This window comes from Doryrhamphus excisus, chromosome 15 (genome assembly GCF_030265055.1).
Source record: "Doryrhamphus excisus isolate RoL2022-K1 chromosome 15, RoL_Dexc_1.0, whole genome shotgun sequence".
NCBI lineage: Eukaryota > Metazoa > Chordata > Actinopteri > Syngnathiformes > Syngnathidae > Doryrhamphus > Doryrhamphus excisus.
In genome coordinates, this window is record NC_080480.1 from 15,078,358 (window position 1) to 15,099,561 (window position 21,204).

A 21,204-nucleotide genomic window follows, 5' to 3' on the forward strand; every position below is an offset into this window, starting at 1 on the left:
ATTCTTCCTTTGGTCTCTACAAAGTCCCGCCCCTTGTGCCTTCTAGCCAATCAGAGCGCAAAACGTCATGTGGTGGCTCGCGACCCGAGCTCAGCAGCTCAGCAGGGAGAGAGGGGGGCGTCAAGTGGGGGGAGGGGTCACATGTGTACACATTGTAGATCGTAACGTCTACAACGGACGGCCCACTTTTTTCTCAACAAGCAAGGGGAAAAAGTTGATACTCGAAGGCTCTCCATTTGGATTTTGCTGTCTTATTACTTTATCGTAAAGGATTTTACAAGCGCTGGGAGGAAGGAGAGGTTGTTTTTTTTATTTAAAAAAAAATTGTGCTCCAAATGAAGCCATTGAGAAATGCCAGTGGAAATGCTACATCCTGACCCGATGCCTCCGTAGGGTTGTCGGACGACAGGCAGCCAAGTCTCCAACGTCTCTGGTAAGTTCTTTTATTTGACTTCTCCTTAAGAAAAAATGTATACATTTTCTACTCTTTATATTTGTCCGCTAAAGGCATAAAATGTTGAGTAAACCGTGACAGCTAGCTAGTATCTGTGGCATCAAGTGCCATAAAGGTTAAGACAAATATTCCAGTTTGTGTCCATAAATACTGTACAACGTAGTAGTATTTTAATAATAATTATGTAATACTACATTACATGATAAGCAAGGATGTGTCTAACGGCGTGGAACTAGTTTTGACAGTTTTGTTTACTTTTTGTTGTGTGTTTTTTTTTTTAGACAAGATACATATTACGCTATGTGATGTAGCATTTTTTACAGTTGAGCTTCTTAAATTAACATTTATCTTTTAAGTCCTTTTGAGGACTGCTTAAATTCCAATTTTAATTTAACCAGGATATTCATTGGTGGATTCTGTGCAAAAAGTACTGAAATACTGAGCAGTTGGACATGTGCATTGAACGCATCATCACCTATTAAGGTTCTACACAAAAGTCCTAACTTTCTATTGGTGTATCTACTTAACATAAATGCCAGTATTTGTCTGTTTATTTAACGGGGACAATGAACACATTCACATTTATACCAGATAAACCAAGCTTGAGTATAGTGTGAAACCGAATACTACTTAAAAGTACTACAGACAACAAAGAATAATCAAGACAAATTCAAAGCACAATCATAGATCCGCTGTGGCGACACCGTAATCAGGAAAAAGCCGAAAGAAACAAACAAAACACAATAAATCTGTCTGATGTGAAGCCACTTTTAACAGTTTTTATCATGTATTTTCATTATTCCCTGTATTTTTTGTAAATTAAACAAAAAAAAACATGTACTAGGATACACACATCACTCCAAAAATCCAATACAAGATGTATATAAAACTCCTATCATTCAAAACCAAACAGGCTGGAGTCTATCCCAGCTGTCTTCGGGCGAGAGGCGGGGTACACCCTGCACCGATCACCAGCCAATCACAAGGCACATATAGACAAACAACCATTCACACTCACATTCATACCTATGGACAATTTGGAGTCGCTAATTAACCTAGCATGTTTTTGGAATGTGGGAGGAAATCGGAGTACCCGGAGAAAATGCACGGGGAAAACATGCAAACTCCACACAGAGATGGCCGAGGGTGGAATCGAACCCTGGTCTCCAAGCTAACCACTCGACCGCCGTGCAGCCCTAAGTTTTGGGCAAGTAAGCTATTTCTAAAACTGTATTTTATTACTATGTTTACATTAGGTAAATAACAAGAAGGTTTTGGAACAAGTTTGAACAGTTTTGATAGTGTCTGTCTTTGGTTGGAAGATAACTGAACATAATGACGCTTCTCCTTGACATAAATGTCACTGCTTTTAAACATATTTGATACCGTTGCCAAGATATGATAATAATATACACTTACCAGTCACTCAATGCAATAGACAGTTGATAAAGTTGTTAATTCCAATCTGTTTGACACTGAGGGGTATTAATTAAACGATATGTTGGACTTGTAGTGGAACTTCACTGTATTATACGGAGAAAATACTGTAGTACAACTCCATTAAAGTGTGCTTAGCTATGTTTGCATAGGCAACGTTTTGGATACATAGTTACATCACCTCATTGTGTGCTTAGATGTGTGTGTTTTGTCAATGAATACATCACCTGGTCGTTTGAGCGTCCTCTCCCATGAAACCCAACTCAAACTGTGCGTAAGACAATCACAATATCCATATATATATATATAAGCAGCAGCAGTAGAAATATAACGTTGTCTTACGTGTAATTGCAAACAGATGACTGCGTTTTTGAGAGCGAAAGCTACAGTTTGACAAAATACTTTACCGCTGTAATCTTCCCCGCTCAGCACATTAAACGCCGCTTGAGATTTAAGGCCCCTAGCCGTCAACTTTATCCACGTGACCAAAGGCGACATGAGCGTGCCGTGTGTGACGGGGGGGGGAGTGGGTGTGTGGGGTGGCTTAAGTGCGCTTAAGCCTGCTTTGTGCTGACCACTGAACTCTGACTCTTGTTGACGACTGTGACAGTTCAAAAACACCGGCATAGTGAAGACTGTCGAAAACGTGATCAGGTCTTGACTGGATGGTGTGGTATAATACGGCATAACGGCGCAAAAAAACACGATGATCTGCGTAAACATCCTTGGTACACTGTAAAGTGGGGGGTAATTATGATGCTTGGGTGCTAAATGTACTAACTAGTTGACTAAACACATTAGTACACCAGTCGGTGCTAGCGAAAAAAAGGTACAACCGTTAGTCGATCCTCGGTTTCAGGAAGTACAATGTGGTTTTTCGTCCTTGTCGCAGAACACTGGACCAGTTCTACAACCTTGCATTTGCACTGAAGTGTGCACAGGAGTTTTATCCAACATTTGCGTTGTGGACTTGGAAAAGGCATTCAACCGTGGCCACTTCAGGTGTCCTTGGTTAGCATGCTACCATGTCCATTCAGTCCTTGTAGAAGCGGCACAGGAGCCTTTGTTCACATTGTCCAAGGCTGCCATTTTGTCACTGATTCTGTTCATATAACTTTTATAGACAGAATTTGTAGTTTCAGCCAAGGCGTCAAGGGCGTCCAGTTTGGGGACCTTGCAAATGATGTAGTTCTAATGACCTCATCAGGCTGTGATATTCAGTATTTACTTGGGCGGTTTGCAGCTGAGTGTGAGTGTTTTTGTAAACACTGAAAATCGCGGGAAAGGATAGTGTATTTTAATATTTGTATATTATTTAAATACCATTCACAATGGTATTACTATAGCTCGGATTATACCTCGTTGTTAAACTAGCAAGAATTATCAGCAGCTGAGGAAATGGCCTTGAAGACATTGAAGGGACTTTTTCTTGAAAGATCCTTTGGTATTTTAATGGTCTCTCAGAAGTAGCTGTGTGGTTCTGATGTGGTTCTTTTGCTGTGAATTATACACTAAGAAGAGAGAGAAGGAGGGGGGGTAAAAATGTGCACTGAATGTCACTTGACTCCTGTCAACGCCGCACAACCACAAAAGTTTGTGAATGTGAGTCACGTAGTCTTGTTTTGATTTGAGTAGTATTTCTCCCGACGCTCCTCCTGCACTGTTGCAATAAATCATGTGACACAAAAGCGGTCATTTCTCAGAAATGTCTGTAAATTCCTGTACGGATATAAGACAAGAGGGTGTGGCCCCCTCGGCGTGTTGCAGTACACTCCCATCAGACGGCCAAGCATTGACACATGGAGCACGTGGGGGTCACACTCTTACGACAGACAGCGTGTTTGGTGGGCCTTCCCCATCTGGGAATAGTTGACTCCCATCACGCTTTGACGCAAAAGCGGTGTAAAAAGTTCACGCTGTGGGCTGGACTGCCGACATGTGCAACAAGAAGCAAAACAATATGTCTTGTTATTGTTATTGTTGTGCCATAAGGCTCAATATAATTAATTATGCGTTATTTACTGTGTCTTATTAAGATTCCTGATGGTAGCGGACCATTAGCATATAAATACTGTATGAGATTTTTAGCAGGGAAACTTCTAGTAAATGATTCACCTCGTGGTGTTTGCATGAGGGTAGGCCGGTGCTTCTGAAAACAGACTTTTGTAAAAAGTAACTGGATACTTTCTCTTCCTGCTGACCCTGTTTCCAGTCCAAATTTTTTTTTTGTTCCAGCCTTCAGCACAGCCTCATTATAGCCAGCTGGAGTAGTACATAGACGGACTGACGTCTCCCCCCCCCCCCACTCTCCTTGAGACCAAAACAGCCCACTCTGTAGTGGCTCTCTTACGTAAGTGAAGGAGGGGGGGGGTGCTCCCCCTTTACTGGCAATGAAAACACAACCGCCTTCCTGCACTTTGTTTGCTGGTTATTGTCAATCTCTGCATAGAATCTGCAGCCATTAGCGCATGTTTTGTTTCAGAGGATATTTACTTATCAAGGTAAAGATTTTTTTTTTTTTGAATGGAAACGGCGCCCATTTTCCTTGACCTTGCCTTGAACTCCCAGTGCGCCTCCACCGCACGCCTGCTTCAAATTTCACTCTTTATAAATCTTGTCTTCGCCGTGTGTCCCAGTCAACAGAAGCGTAAAGTCGAGGACGCTATGCCAAATTGTCAACATATTCTAAAATGAACCCGTGCATGTTTTAAATGAACAGGGTTCCTATTGGACCAACACACATTTCTAATGAGCAATGACAATGTAGCATAAAATAAGGCGTTAGTTCGAAGTACAGAACCAAAGTAGTCCAGTTCTGAAGGGTCTTGTCGTAGAACTAGGACTTCATATGAGCCAACACACATTTCTAATGAGCAATGACAATGTAGCATAAAATAAGGCATTAGTTAGAAATATAGAACCAAAGTAGTCCAGTTCTGAAGGGTCTTGTTGTAGAACTAGGACTTCATATGAGCCAACACACATTTCTAATGAGCAATGACAATGTAGCATAAAATAAGGCATTAGTTCGAAGTATAGGACCAAAGTAGTCCAGTTCTGAAGGTTCTAGTTGTACATTGACAACATTCCAGTTGTCACATTTTTGACCTACTCCATATGTTTACAAATCACATCCAGTATCACGGATCATCATATTTGCACCGCTCCATATCATGTTTACAAGTCACATATCGTGGATCAACATATTTGCACCACTCCATATCATGTTTACAAGTCGTGTATCATCATATTTATAAATAAGCCGCTTTTCCCGTCGTCTTGTTTTATGTCTTCATGTGCATTCCCGTTGCACCTAATTTCATTTGACACTTTTAATCCCAATGTGTCTTTTTTCTGTTAGTATAGATAGTAATGTAATGTAAATAAAATGCAGCATACAGAAGTGAAGCAAACTAACTGTACTGTTTGGTTGCAGACGGGGGGGGGGGCTTAAATGTCATTGTTAGGCCATGTGGAAAAGCAGCGAGCTCTCATGTGACCGTGACAGACAGACAGACAGACAGCCAGGCAGAACAGAAGCTTGCAGAGGCGTCAAGACAATTGAGTTTTGTGTGCCGCCACCAGAACAAGGCCTTCATTGGCGGCAGCTATCAGTTTTTTTTTTTTAGGGCCTATGCACACTGCGAGCTGTTCATATTCAGCCAGTCGGATGCAGTGAAGTGAAATTAACAGTGTTACTCGGGGTTGAACAGTGCTTTGTGTGTGTGTGTGCGAGTCGGGCTGCTTGACTGCTACTCTGACTAGCGAACGTATATGTATGTACGACTTAATATTTAATGCACTTTGCCAACAACAACAAGTCTTTTTCAAGGCTCTAATGTACCTTCTAGGACATGTGTGCTTGATCATATAAGACACGCTTGTGCTGAAACGTTCAGTAAAAACAAAGAAAGCCATGCAATGAATCAGAGTGCAGTGTTTCTCACAGGGCTGCAATCTACTTGTGGCAGCATGGTTAGCATAATTAGTTGCATGTGTGATAGAGGCACAAAATACATGAAAGCAAAAAAATGTTGGGATATAGAAATTAACTTTCTTCTGTTGTTTATTTTTGTGCTTAATATAGCAACAATGTGTTGATGGCAGGCCGTCACAAACTAATGTGTAAAACACTGACGCTAACCTGCATGGTGGATGAGTGGTTAGCGCGTAGACCTCACAGCTAGGAGACCCGAGTTCAATTCCAATTGTGTGGAGTTTGCATGTTCTCCCCGTGCATGCGTGGTTTTCTCCGGGTACTCCGGTTTCCTCCAACTCCAAATTCCTCCGACTCCAAATTGTCCATAGGTATGAATGTGAGTGTGAATGGTTGTCTATATGTGCCCTGTGATTGGCTGGCCACCAGTCCAGGGTGTACCCCGCCTCTTCGCTCGAAGACAGCTGGGATAGGCTCCAGCACCCCTTGCTACCCTTGTGAGGATAAGCGGTAGTAAATGAATGAATTCATGAATATTACTAGAGCCCTCTAGACATGAAATAACACCCCTATAGTCACCTTTACACCTTGCAATGTAACTTAATGGACACCTACTAGCACAATACTACATACTACATATACTACATAGCACAACATGTCTTTCAATGCTCTTCTGAATACCTTATAGTAGTATTTAAGTGAATGTAGCCATTTTTATGCTTAATTAGCAACTCCAAATTGTCCATAGGTATGAATGTGAGTGTGAATGGTTGTTTGTCTATATGTGCCCTGTGATTGGCTGGCCACCAGTCCAGGGTGTACCCCGCTTCTCGCATGAAGACAGCTGGGATAGGCTCCAGCATCTCCCACTACCCTTTTGAGGATAAGCGGTAGAAAATGAATGAATGAATGTTTATATTGTGGTATAGACGCACGATGGTCGAGTGGTTAGCATGCTGGCCACACAGACCTGGGTTTGATTCTCTGAATTTGCATGTTCTCCCCGTGCATGCGTGTACTCCGTTTTCCTCCCACATTCCAAAAACATACTAGTTTAATTAGCGACTCCAAATTGTTCATAGGTATGAATGTGAGTGTGAATGGTTGTTTGTCTATATGTGTACTATGATTGGCTGGCCACCAGTCCAGGGTGTACCCCGCCTCTCCGCTTGAATACAGCTGGGATAGGCTCCAGCATCTCCCACTACCCTTTTGAGGATAAGCGGTAGAAAATTAATGAATTAATGAATTTAAGTACACACAACATGTTCAGGAGGCCAGAGTGGGGGACACAAAAAGCCAAAGAAAAAGCAAAATACATGCACTGAGCTGGGGTCTGTTTTTCTCTTTTCTTTATGGTAGAAGTCCAAATTGGACAGTCCAACGCCTAGGGCGTCCAGCTGGAAAAGTTCCGCTTGACTGCCAGTTAATAACTTCTGTGGTATTCCTAACGAGTTTTCCTAACTAAGTCTTCTTTTCCTGCTTGCAGTCCACCTGCGGCGAGCGCCTGTCCTGCTCCCAGCAATGTGGATCTGCATGGTTTACAATGAGACGGAAAGCAGCGTGGACTTCCGCCTCTGCCAGGACTTTGGCCTCATCCTGTCCGTGCTGTCCCTGGTCTACCTCCTGGTCTGCTTCCCGCTGGGACTGTGCTACAACGTGCTCCTGGTGGCTGTCAACCTCTCCAACAAGGTGTCCATGACCATGCCGGACGTCTACTTCGTCAACATGGCCATCGCCGGCCTGGTGCTCAACGTGGTGGCGCCCGTGGAACTGCTGAGCTCCACCTTCACCCGCTGGCACGCGTGGGAATACACCAACGAGGTGTACATCACACTGCTCATCCTCTTCAACATCTCCTCGCTGGTCATCATGTACTCCACCACGCTGCTCAGTCTGGACTACTACATCGAGCGGGCTTTGCCGCGCACGTACATGTCCAGCGTGTACAACACCAAGCACGTGTGCGGCTTCATCTGGGGCGGCGCCGTGCTCACCAGCTTCTCCTCGCTGCTCTTCTACGTGTGCAACCACATCTCCACCAAGATGGTGGAGTGCTCCAAAATGCAGAATAAAGAAGCGGCCGACGCCATTATGATGTTCATCGGCTACGTGGTCCCAGCCGTGGCGGTGCTCTACGCCTTCGTGCTTATCCTGCGCATACGGAAGGAGTCCACACCTCTGGACCAGGACTCGGCACGCTTGGACCCGTCCATCCACAGACTGTTACTGGCTTCAGTGTGCGTGCAGTTCATACTGTGGAGTCCCTACTACATGACACTGTTGGTCCACACGGTCGCCGGCGCCCCCGGCTACGTCGGCAGCACGCATTACTTCCCCACTTACTACTTCCTGAGGTGCGTGTCCAAGCTTATGGCGTTCTCCAGCAGCTTCGCCATGCCGCTCATGTACCGCCAGATGAACAAGAACTTCTCCAATAAGCTGCGCCGGCTCCTCACGAGGGTGCGCTGCCGGGACCAGTCGTGCCCCCACGAACGCTCCACAGTTCAGCAAGTGGTCACGTGAACCCCCACCCCCCCTGCTCTTCCTGCCTCTACTAAGCTAAGCCGGCACTTATCTCCCCCGTCTGCCCCGCCTACCTCCCCACAGAGCCAGTATCTTGCCGCCGCGCCCTCGCCGCTCTGGACTGCGTTAAAATGCGACATAGCAAACTGTGGAATTTCCTGTCACCTTCCAGAGCGCAATCCAAAGGATCAGTTCTGCAGAGCAAAAAGAAAAACCACTAAGTGCTGACATTTTTTTTTTTTTTTTGTGTGTGTGTGTGACTAAGGGAAGCGTTCCACTCCGTCACTTTGGCTTCTTGTTGTGTGTGTGTGTGTGGTGACTTAGCGCCTACGCTAGCTAGCTCTTAGCTCCTTGCAGTGGCCTGAATCCTGGCAATGTGACCAACATATGACGGAATGTCGCCCGTACATTCACTAAGCTCTTCCGCTATGTAACAATGTATCTCGTCTGATCTATTTAGCTCCCCCGCGTTTAGCAAGGGGATCGTATCGGAATATAAGAAGTAGCTCACGCCGCCGCGCAGGCGACGTGCGTGTTGATTCTAACTATGAAATGAAGTCGAACATTAGCTAGCATGTTCACAAAGCACTACGCGTACCAGGTAAGCTGCTCGGCCTTTTTAAGTGTATCACATTTTAACTCGGAAAAAAACATAAAGGTCTCTTACGGAAGCGCCGTTACTCTTCTAGTTGACGGATCTCCTCTCGGGGTACAGCGGAACCTCCGTAATCAAACACGGGTTTTAATTTCAAATTTCAAAAAACTTCCCAAAAACTGTCATTAAGTGTGCAGTCAATCTTCTAAGCGTCATTATAAAGGGGGACCTATTATGCTCATTTTTGTATTGAGTTGTGGACTTCTATAGAGCAGCTACACACAATAACCCCCACAGAAAGCTTTATAGATCTTCCAGAATCTGCACCAGCTGTATTTTCTTGGATTTCCAAAACGGTCTGTTTTAATTAATTCCACCCGCGACCGCGCCTTTTTCCAAACCTGAAGACATTTTTCCGTGCTAACAAAACTCTCTGAAACTCTCTTGAGTACACATAGCCATCCCAAACTTCTTTCAGGACGCATTATGTGAAACATATGAAACACAAACATAATCGAAAAAATAATCGGTCCCCTTTAACATACCTAAAAAGTGTAAAAACGATGTTAACCACTAAACCAAAATACTACGAGACTTCTATAGAGCAGCTACACACAATAACCCCCACAGAAAGCTTTCTAGATCTTCCAGAATCTGCACCAGCTGTATTTTCTTGGATTTCCAAAATGGTCTGTTTTAGTTTATTCCACCCGCGGCCGCGCCTTTTTTTCCAAACCTGAACAAATATTTCTTACAAGCCATTTTTCCGTGCTAACAAAACTCTCTTGAGTACACACAGAAAAAATAATCGGTCCCCTTTAACATACCTAAGAAGTGTAAAAACGATATTAACCACTAAACCAAAATACTACGAGACAAAGAAATACTGTCATCTAGTGGCATTCTATAGGTATTGCAGGAATCACATACAACTTGTGGTATACAATGGAGCCTCTGTAGGCCAACACTATCCACAGGTTGACTTTCAGGTTGTTCTAATTTCAAGATTAATTCACTCCAGACTCAAACTGTCGCCATCATAAAACCTTTTTATTAGGTGTACAGGCAAGTTTATAAGTCATGAGTGTAACATAAACGATGTAAACCACTATATAATAAAACTAAAATCAAGTAAAACTACTCCTAATAGACATTTAACGGGGGAGGAACATGAAAATATGTTTCTATAGTTTTGGAGGTTCCGCTGTATTTTGATAGAACTCCTGCATGCGTATTTAAAAAAATTAAAAAATAAAAATCGAAATACCTGAACCGTTGTTGACGGTTCCAGACAGAACCGATTTACCTCATTACACAGGAAATCATTAAATCCTCCGAAACCCTAAGAACTTCAGCTGGAACCCCTTGGAACCTGGATTTGTGAAGCTATCATTTTGGTTTGCTACTGAGTGTGCCCCCCGAGGGGATTGTTTGGTACATTCCCACTTTCTCATTACAGAGGGATGTATCTTCTACAACACCTGCAAACAATTACAGTAGAGCACTTGGGTGGGGGTGGGGGGGGGGGGGGGTCACCTTGTGTGAATTAGAATTTATTCAATACCGTATTTCCGCAAGGTTATGTTATATACTCAACTGCAGAGAGTACCAGGCATTTATTATCGAGTCCTTAAAGAGTTTTCATTTCAAAGTACACACATAATACTGACCGTTATTATGTGTGTACCCTAAAAAAAACTAGTATTTTTTAAAATGGCAAAAAAAAACATTTAAAGTTACAATTTCAGTTCATTCAAGTGAGCTTTCTTCTCCATGAAAATGCTCTACTCACCATGTTGTTGCAGTGCCACCTGCTGGGGGAACACCTAGCATGTTTGGGATTTTTTTTTTTTAGCTTTAACAACCTCAAAGGTCTCCTGTGTCTTTTTTTTTTTTGGCTATTTCAACATCAAAACCTCATCGGGTCCAAAAACGAGTCAGAAAGTGAGGCTTTTTCCTGTTTTATGAGTGTACAGTATGATGTGAAATGACTGTGTGTGTGTATATATTGAGATTTTACAGTACAGATACTGTATATAGGGTGCTCTTTTGAACACATAGCAGTATTTTTTTTGGGGGGGGGTGGATTTGTGAGAGATTTATTTAGATTCTTTAAGTAATCTACTGTCATCTGAGTCAAAGACTGAATAAACGATAAACTAACAATGACCTCTCGTTGTTTATTTGGGTCGTAAGCATCTATTTAGTATGTTTATTATTCTGCCTTGCGCTGTAGATCATTTGCATATTTACTGCTTGACTCGCTGATAAAAACACGAGGGTCAAGCTAGCATCTTCTGTTTGTGTGTGTGTGTGTGTGTGTGTGACCTGGATGGAGCTGTTGCCTAGCAACCTGAGAGGACACAGCCAGTATCTCATTGTCAGACCAAAGCGGTGTATCGGGATGACAGATTTGATCATAAACCGATCAGTGTGATTTACAAAAATGATGTAACAAGTTTAATCTAATAATATTACATCATGTGACATAAGGGATATCCTTAATACATGAGCTCCGCCTTTTAAAGAAGAAATACGTTTTTTATGCATTTTTAAATGCCTTTATATGTGATTATAGTTTGTCATTAAGTCAAATTACACTACTGGACCATACAGGCATTTTTAATATTTTAGTTACTATATTTACTGAACACAAAATGAATCAAATATTACAAAAAGTTCAAATAATCAGCATAAATGCTTCAAATTATATGAATGATAATGGACATTTTTGCACAATTTTACAAACAAAAGCATTCAAAATAATGTCTGCGGTTGTTTTGGTCACCTAAAGACGTACTTTTCTCTCTCGTTATTTGCAATTACGCTTTTAACTGGGCACAAATGAGCTACATTGACGCCATATCAAAGGCTGTTAGGCTTTGAAAAAAAAAAATGTTTCCTCTCAAATTGCATGGAAGTGAACCAGGAAAAGCTCTTAACCCAACAAGCATCGGCGGGGGGAATAAGGTTACGCTGACATTGCACTCCTGGTGTACAGCTTCCTCCATTAGGCTTGTTTTTCTTGTTGTTTTTGAGACACCAAAGGTACACGGACCACCCGGGTGGATGGCATTTGGTTTGAAATGTTTTATTTGGTCAGTCAAGTCGTAACTTGACACTCTTTTTTTAAGTGTTGAGTCAAGGAACAGGACAGTGAAGGATGCTTCACACCGATGAACAATTTGGAGTCAAACCTAATGTAACTTCATTTTCCATGAACCTGTTTCAACTTCAAGCACGAATTAGTCTACATGTTTTTGTAAGCACTAAAGACGATTCAGACTTCAACAAACCAAGAGTGTACGTTTTTGAAGTTGATTCAGTCTCTGACGAATCAAATGTACAGTTTTTGCAAGTATAGAACCTGAATTAGTCTTCAATATATCAACCGTATCCGGTTTTGCAAGCAAGTTGAGGTTGATTCATTCAAAATTCAAAATATATATTTTTTTTACATTAGAGCCCTCTAGACATGAATTAACAACCCTATAGTTACATTTTCACACCTATTACCAAATATAGTAAACATAATAAGAAAAACTAACCCATAAGTCATAAGTGTGTGTTGCTGTAAATGTGCTCCAATGTTAAGGAGGGTGAGTTGGGCACAAACAGGAAGTGACATCACGGGGTTCAGAGTTGAGTTTTAGTTTGGTCTCATTTGGTTATAACAGTTACCAATGTGTTGGTAACAGTAAGCAATGTGTTGCCGTAAATGTGCTCCAATGTTAGTGAAGGTGAGTTGGGCACAAACAGGAAGTGACATCAGAAGTTCAGAGTTGACTTTTAGTTTGGTCTTAGTTTTGGCTAAAACAGTTACCCGATATTGTAAACATAATAAGAAAAACTAACCCATAAGTCATAAGTGTGTGTTGCTATAAATGTGCTACAATGTTAAGGAGGGTGAGTTGGGCACAAACAGGAAGTGACATCAGAAGTTCAGAGTCAACTTTTAGTTTTGGCTAAAACAGTTACCCAATATAGTAAACATAACAAGAAAAACTAACCCATAAGTCATAAGTGTGTGTTGCTGTAAATGTGCTCCAATGTTAGAGGAAGTGAGTTGGGCACAAACAGGAAGTGACATCAGAAGTTCAGAGTTGACTTTTAGTTTGGTCTCAGTTTTGGCTAAAACAGTTACCCAATATCGTAAACATAACAAGAAAAACTAAGCCATAAGTCACAAGTGTGTGTTGCCGTAAATGTGCTTCAATGTTAGTGGAAGTGAGTTGGGCAAAAACAGGAAGTGACATCAGAAGTTCAGAGTTGACTTTTAGTTTGGTCTCCGTTTTGGCTATAACAGTTACCCAATATAGTAAACATAAGAAAAACTAACCCATAAGTCATAAGTGTGTGTTGCCATAAATGTGCTCCAATGTTAGCGGCAGTGAGTTGGACACAAACAGGAAGTGACATCAGGGGTTCAGAATTGTGTTTTAGTTTGGTCTCAGTTTTGGCTATAACAGTTACCCGATATTGTAAACATAATAAGAAAAACTAACCCATAAGTCTTAAGTGTGTGTTGCTGTAAATGTGCTCCAATGTTACAGGAAGTGAGTTGGGTACAAACAGGAAGTGACATCAGAAGTTCAGAGTTGACTTTTAGTTTGGTCCCGATTTTGGCTATAACATTAGCATTAACATTTTAAGGATTTTTATCATGACTTATTGTGTCTGTTTACATTTTTACATTTCAAGTCTGGTGCTTGTGTGTCTCACTAAATATTACAGTAATATTACTGCCACCTGGTGACCACTGTGTAATACTACATTGTCAGACAGTGACTGGGCCTTGTGCAACCCACCCAGAAAGGATCCACGACTGATCTGGATGACAAAAATATGACTTACTTGACGTGCTTGAAAGGACGCTAATACCATAAATCCACCAGAGCATGTCGGGCCTTCATCGTTGACCCCGCCTACTTCTGTCTGCATCATTCTCCATCTTCTCCTTGCTGTAGAAAGAAAAATAGCTGAGTCAGCAGTGCATAAGCGAGAAAAGCTGGACTATGGCAGGTTTTTTTTGGGCGGGGGGGCAGGGGGTGGGTTTGTGTATGTGGTTGCGCGGTCTTGGAGATGTTGAGATGCTGTCGCTTGCTTCCAGGCGGATAAGTGGAGGCAGATGAGGTGTGGGGTGGACCTCCCACTCTCATCTAAAACCACACACTGAACCCCACTCCATTTTAACACCACTGCTAACTTAATTCTGGCTTCATTTAGGTGCCACTGGGTGCTCGGGAGTTTTTACGTTTGTTTTACGAAAGCTTATTTTGACTCTATAAAACATTTTATTGTGTTTGTTGTTGTGCTATACTCACAGTGAAGCAACAGTGCTTAATCATATTAGCATTGCAACGAATCTCACCAATATTCTACCATTGAGTATCATCAAATATCTTATTTTATAGTATGTAATGTGTAATGGTGAAGTTATTAACACACACAAAGTCCAAACAGACACTAGAATGTTAGAAAATATGAAATAATATTACCACATCGGTAGTTATGCTAATGTCAAATCCGTTGTTTATGCTAGGGGTCCCTCTAGCGGAAGTACACCGAAAGTGCATCTTTAGTCATCCTCGCCAACCGAACTATTCTCCAGTTAAATGACCTTTCACCCCAATTCCCGCGCTATCAAGTTCTTGATAATGGTGATTTGAAGTAATTTATTGTGTTAGCTTCCTAGCTAGCTATAGGATTTACTTTAGCCGCCGCAGTCGACCAATCAAGTAAAACTTTGGAGTGGGCGTGGCTTGTATATCCTTATTTTTTAATTGGCCTCTTCAGATCGTGCTGTTTTGATGAGCTCTCAATGAAATCTGCCTAGCAACAAGGCAACTATACACTAATCGAGATACAGAGTTGCAATTTTAAGGTATTAAGTGATTAAAAAATCACTTAATATTTTATTTATTAACAAGTAATAAATAAAATATTAACAATTAATTTATTAACAAGTAATTTGCAATGATTATGTGATATTTTAAAAAATAATAATTGTTTAGATGACAAGAGAGAGCACATGCATGCTTAATATCCCTGTTAATTTATTTTAACATGGACGCCAAAGGCAATCAGGTTGCCACTAGACAGGCCTCTGCATAATCAAAGCATTTAGATTAGATATTGTGCTTATACGCATCTCAGGCTTCAGTGCTAATTAAATTAAAGAAAGTCTGTCTTGTTGTAGCACGGTGTATGAATATAATTGATTATGAATGGGGAGGAACAAAAATATAGTAATCAAGACTTGTAGTACCTTCTTCTTCTTCTTGCAGTGAGAGTGACCTGTTTTGTTTTTGTATTTTTATTATGTCAAGTTTGTTAAATGTTTTTCCTGGGTGGTGGGGGTATGCTAGAGCCTATCCCAGCTGGGTACACCCTCGACTGGTGGCCAGCCAATCACAGTTTAATTACCGTATATTAATATTTATAATACAAAAATATTTTAAAAATACCTATTTTTTGTTAATTCTAAATGCTAAATAAACATAATAAACATAAATAAACATTCATTCATTCATTTTCTACCGCTGTACCATATATTAATATTTATAATACAAAAATATTTAAAAAATACATATTTTTTGTTAATTTTAAATATTAAATAAACATAATAAGCATAAATAAACATTCATTCATTTGTTCATTTTCTACCGCTTTTCCTCACGAGGGTCGCGGGGGTGCTGGAGCCTATCCCAGCTAACTTCAGGCGAGAGGCGGGGTACACCCTGGACTGGTGGCCAGCCAATCACAGTTTAATTGCCATATATTAATATTTATAATACAAAAAATATATTTTTAAAATACCTATTTTTTGTTAATTTTAAATGTTAAATTAACATAATAAACATAAATAAACATTTTTTTATTTTATTATTTTATTTAATTTTTAAATGTGTTTATTGTGTCTAAGGGATGTATAAAATGTATAAAAATAATAATAAAACAAAATATTGTTATATATGAATATTTTATTTCAATAGGTAACCTAATTATACAATTTGATTGATTGTTTAAAAAATCTTAACTACATAATAATATTACTTTATTATTAAACTGGTCCTCATGTTATTCAACCAGGAGCTATGGTTGTGGTCTGTTTGACCTAATTGAGGTATATTATTATTATTATATTGTATAATATTCATTCATATTGTATTATAATTCTTATCTAAATGTCATACTGAGACTGTCCAGTCAATAATAGCAGCTGACATTGATGTAATAAGAATGAATGAAATCATCAGAAATAAAAAAAAAATACACATACTGGATAAATAATGAATATAATAAATAAAAATAAAATTTAGTTAAATTGTTAACTCGTTGTTAGAATTAACCTTTAAAAAAAATAGTGAAGGAAAAGGATGTCGGATGACATTCTGTCCAACCCGCCTCCCCTCCCCAAAAAACAGGCAGTGGCGGGCGGGTGTGGGTTGTAGGGGGGTGGTGGGGGGGTCAAACAGCAGGTGGTGAAGCAGAGGAGTCGGGACATGGGATTTGGAAATCATCGCTTATCGTGATAAGGGGAAGAGAAATCCGAAAAAGTAAGTTAATTACTTCTTAATGTCAACTTGAGGTGTGCCATTTAATATAATGTATATATTTCATATAAATCCATTTATGCTGTCTTTATATTAGCTCATTTTTTTTTCATGATGCGGTGGTGAGGAAAAAGTTGTGGTTCACAAAGTTGTTTTTTTTTTAAATCGGAAAAGTTGATTTTTGTGTAGTTTTTTGCATTAAAAGCTAATTGTGTGGAACTCAGTTAGCATTTATGACCTGTTTAGTTGTTATTATTTAAATCCTGAAAATATTTTTAATTTAAAACAGTACCATGAAATAAAAAAATGATCATATTTGTAGTATTTATGTTCATGACCAATGCTTCTCTAAATAATTATATTGCATAAATTCAACACAAAAGGGTGCAAAGCCTCCGTTGACTATTTCAAGCAAACCTATCCCATCATTGCTGCAAAGTGCATGCATGTTGATGACGCCGTCTCTTTAATAAGGATGCATTCATTTTGCCGAGAGTTTCCCCGAGGGCTGGGAATGTTTGCTAAAGGTCACGTTTGCCAAACAGATATCAGTGTTTCTATTCTCCCGGGAACGTCTGAGATTTTTGGGATCCACGAAAGGAAAGAACAAGTAGATAATTAAAAAAACAGTAATGCCACGTTGAGTCGATGTCGATAATAATCGTGGGAGCCGATAACACAAAAAAAAAACACTTTTCATGTTATTCGCTTCGCCATCTGGACAAACGCGTGAGCCGGAATCGGCGAAAGGAATTTTAAAGGGAGAATTTCAATGCATCTGTTTAAGGCTGTCGCTTGAATTTTAATGAAGGTGCTTAGTTAGGACACCTTGGAAGGAACCGCAAAAGCGGCACATTTCTGCCATTTTTTTTTTGTTTCTGATCTTGTGCAATATACAATAATTCTAATGGTAATGGTTTAATTTCATTTGAACATGCATCAGATTACAATTGAATGCATCACATAATCAGTTCACAGTTCCACATGTCCGAAAGGAGTAGGAAGAAGCAAAGCTTATTAAATCCTACCCCTCCATCTGGTACTTTTACAATCAGTAACTGTTACATTTGTTCACTTCCTGCTTTCCTGATATATTTAAAATTTTAAATTTTACATTTAAAATAAAAAAATCCATCCATCAATTCATTCATTTTCTGCCACTAAAAAATATATAATAAAAAAATTTAAAATTTAAACTTTATTTTTATTACATTTTTAATATAAATAAAATAATTATTTAAAATTTAAAATGTAAAATTAAATTTTTTATAATAAATTGTATTTTAAATAATTAAATAATTAAATAATTACTTATTTCAATTATTATTCTTAATTATTATTTTAATTAAATTTAAAATTTAAAATTTAAAATTTAAAATTTAAAATTTAAAATTTAAAATTTAAAATTTAAAATTTAAAAATTTTAGCGGCAGAAAATGAATGAATGGATGGATGAATTTTTTATTTTAAATGTAAAATTTAAAATTTAAAATTTTTAATTTTAATTTTTTTTAATTAATTTTTTTTTAATTATCCTAACTGATCTTTTTTGCAGTAAATTTAGCGAGTGAAGATTTTCATCGTTTTATAGTTATTACCCCATATTTCCACACAATACATAAAAGATATGGTAGTGTTTTCAAATTTTGCTTTGTTCAATATTGAAATATTTCTTTGTAATAATTTGTAATATGAGGTTTCCAGCTCATATTTTCTATTTATTGTAATTGCCATAAATTTATTTTCGTTCACCTTTTCAATATCTACACTGTCTATTTGTATTTGCTGGTGTGTGTCCTTTGTGCTGTTAGCAAACTGCATGATTTTAGTTTTATTTAAGTTCAAGGATAATCTATTATCATTAAATAATTATGTCAATTTTGTTTTGCTTTAGACTCTTTTGTGTGTTTTTTTTTTTTTTAAAACAATCATCAGCATCGTCTCCTGCTGAGGTGCGCTGAATAAAGATGGACTCCGGTTTGGAAATCGGCCAAAGGTGACATGGAGCTCCTTCGGCGTTGTGTCTGGAGTCGGTCGCTCGCCTGAACCTCATTGCGACATCGATGAACCGACCCGCCCAGCGCAACCATGTAGCAGCGACAACCTCATCGAGACATTCCGACGCAAGCTAGCATGGAAGTGCAGACCACCTCTCTGGTTTGGATTTACGTCAACGGTACCGAGGCAGCCAACGCCTCCGATGAGTACAACGCCACCGATATTGCGGAGAAGTACCACTCCTACGTGGTCGGCCTCTTCCTGTCCTGCCTTTACACGATCCTCCTCTTCCCGATCGGCTTCATCGGGAACATCCTGATTTTGGTGGTCAACCTGAACCATCGCGAGAAAATGACCATTCCTGATCTTTACTTCGTCAACTTAGCGGTCGCCGATCTCATTCTGGTCGCCGACTCGCTCATCGAGGTGTTCAACCTGAACGAGAAGTACTACGACTACGCCGTTCTCTGCACCTTCATGTCGCTTTTCCTGCAAGTCAACATGTACAGCAGCATCTTCTTCCTCACGTGGATGAGCTTCGACCGCTACGTGGCGTTGGCTAGCTCGGTCAGCTGCAGCGCGTTGAGAACCATGCAGCACGCTAAACTAAGCTGCGGCCTCATCTGGATGGCGTCCATCTTGGCTACGTTACTGCCTTTCACCATCGTGCAAACGCAGCATCGCGGAGAGTTGCACTTCTGCTTCGCTAACGTCTTGGAGATCCAATGGCTGGAGGTGACTATCGGTTTCCTGGTGCCGTTCTCCGTCATCGGGTTGTGCTACTCCCTGATCGGACGAATCCTAATGAGGGCTCAGAAGCACCGCGGACTGTGGCCGCGTCGGCAGAAAGCGTTACGTATGATCGTGGTGGTCGTGATGGTCTTCTTCATCTGCTGGCTGCCAGAGAACGTCTTCATCAGCATCCAGCTGCTGCAGGGCACCGCCGACCCGGCTCGGAGGACCGCCACCACGCTGTGGCACGACTACCCGCTCACGGGGCACATCGTCAACCTGGCGGCTTTCTCCAACAGCTGCCTCAATCCTATCATCTACAGCTTCCTGGGGGAGACCTTCAGGGACAAGCTGAGGCTCTTCGTTAAGCAAAAGGCCAGCTGGTCGCCCGTGGATCGTTTTTGTCACCACGGCCTCAATTTGGGCCTCAGGACTGAGGTGTCGGAGGTGTGAGGGCAACCCCCCCCAACTTTAAGTCGATGAGGAACCTGATCACTTTCTGAACAAAAGTTTAGAGTAGTCAGTGTACAGCTTGTATAGCAGTATACATTAGGGGTGGAAGAAAATATAGTTTCAGCGATACTGTTTCGATATTAAAAATTAGGATAAATTAAAAAAAGAATAAATAAAAATAATTAAAAAAAAATAAAAATTTAAACGAGATTCACGAGTTAAACGTGTCGGTGTCGTGTTTCCCGAATAAAGTATTCGGAAAACACGACAAATCTGCGAGTCCACTTAGCGAGACACCATGACGACCTGCTGCCGCTAGCAAGCAATGCCAAGGTCCTTTTGTATACTACAAAAGTAGTACTGTGATATTGCAGGTATTTTGTTTTTCAAATTGATATCACTATTTTGTTAAATAATGATTACATTTTAAAAAATTATTTTAAAATTATTTCAAAATTAATATATATATTTTTTAAATTATTAAAAATTATTAGAAATTATTAAAAGGTTATTAAAATTATAGAATATTATTAAACATTATTAAAAATTATTAAAAAATTATTAAGAATTATTAAGAAATTATTAAAAATTATTTAAAATTATTTTAAATTATTTAAAATTATTTAAAATTATTTAAAATTATTAGAGAAAATATAAAAATATTAAAAATTATTTTAAAAAATATTAAACATTAAGAATTATTAAAACTTATTAACAAAATATTGAAAATTATTACAAATTATGAAAAGTATTTTAAAAAAATGTTTAATCATTTAAAAATGATTAAACTTTTTTTTAAAATTATTAAAATTATTATAAAAAATATTACAATTATAAAAATATATAATTATTTCAAGTATCCTAAAAGGACTTTTTACTGATGTTAGTTACTTTGTTCCACAAAAATACTCTTCTGATGGTGGATAAGTCAGGGACTGTATATCTTGAGATAAGATAATTTAATTTATTTGTTTTTTATGTTTTTTTTTTTAAATTTAAAGCTTTATTTATCCAAATGCTAGACTTTTTCAGAGTGATATAGCATAACATACTCTTCTAATCGAATAAAAATGTGTTTAGTAAGTTCATATTGCTGGTGTAATTCAGTTTTTCCAGGAAATAATCTAAAACTACAAGAAAACAAAAAAAAAATGCCTTGTTAACAGTATTGTGATACATATCGTATCGCCAGATGTTTTCCAATACACAGCCCAAGTATACATATCAACATCCATCATCTAAATTACTATAACAGTAAATATAGTAAATATACACTGTGACACAAGTTGTACATTGACTACTCTAAAGTGTAGTATCCCTTGAGAAGATATACTGAAATATGAGGGTTGTATTGACACTTCAAATACACATTTACTACTTATACACATAAGCGTTATGTAAAAGCTGGCATTTTACCACCTTTTTTCGTCATTGTTCTGTATGAACAGCACCCAACTCCTGTGTAAAAATGGAATTCTGCACTTTTCACGCTAATATTGTGTCGAAAAGAATTGTC

General features: G+C 39.3%; 2 protein-coding genes across 2 annotated transcripts in view; both read left to right on the top strand.

Moving 5' to 3' along the window:
- Window positions 1-20,056, top strand: part of gper1 (G protein-coupled estrogen receptor 1) — a 37,753-nt gene extending 17,697 nt beyond the window's left edge. The window contains exon 2 of the mRNA XM_058048895.1: window positions 18,441-20,056. Coding sequence (XP_057904878.1) covers window positions 18,639-19,688 — 1,050 coding nt within the window. The 5' untranslated portion in view covers window positions 18,441-18,638 and the 3' untranslated portion in view covers window positions 19,689-20,056. The remainder of the gene's footprint in view (window positions 1-18,440) is intronic.
- Window positions 149-12,101, top strand: gpr146 (G protein-coupled receptor 146). Its single transcript, XM_058048896.1, has 2 exons — window positions 149-433; window positions 7,318-12,101. Exon 2 carries the CDS (start codon window positions 7,353-7,355, stop codon window positions 8,352-8,354), a length of 1,002 nt encoding a protein of 333 aa, XP_057904879.1. The 5' UTR covers window positions 149-433; window positions 7,318-7,352; the 3' UTR covers window positions 8,355-12,101.
- Window positions 20,057-21,204: the final 1,148 nt, after the last annotated feature.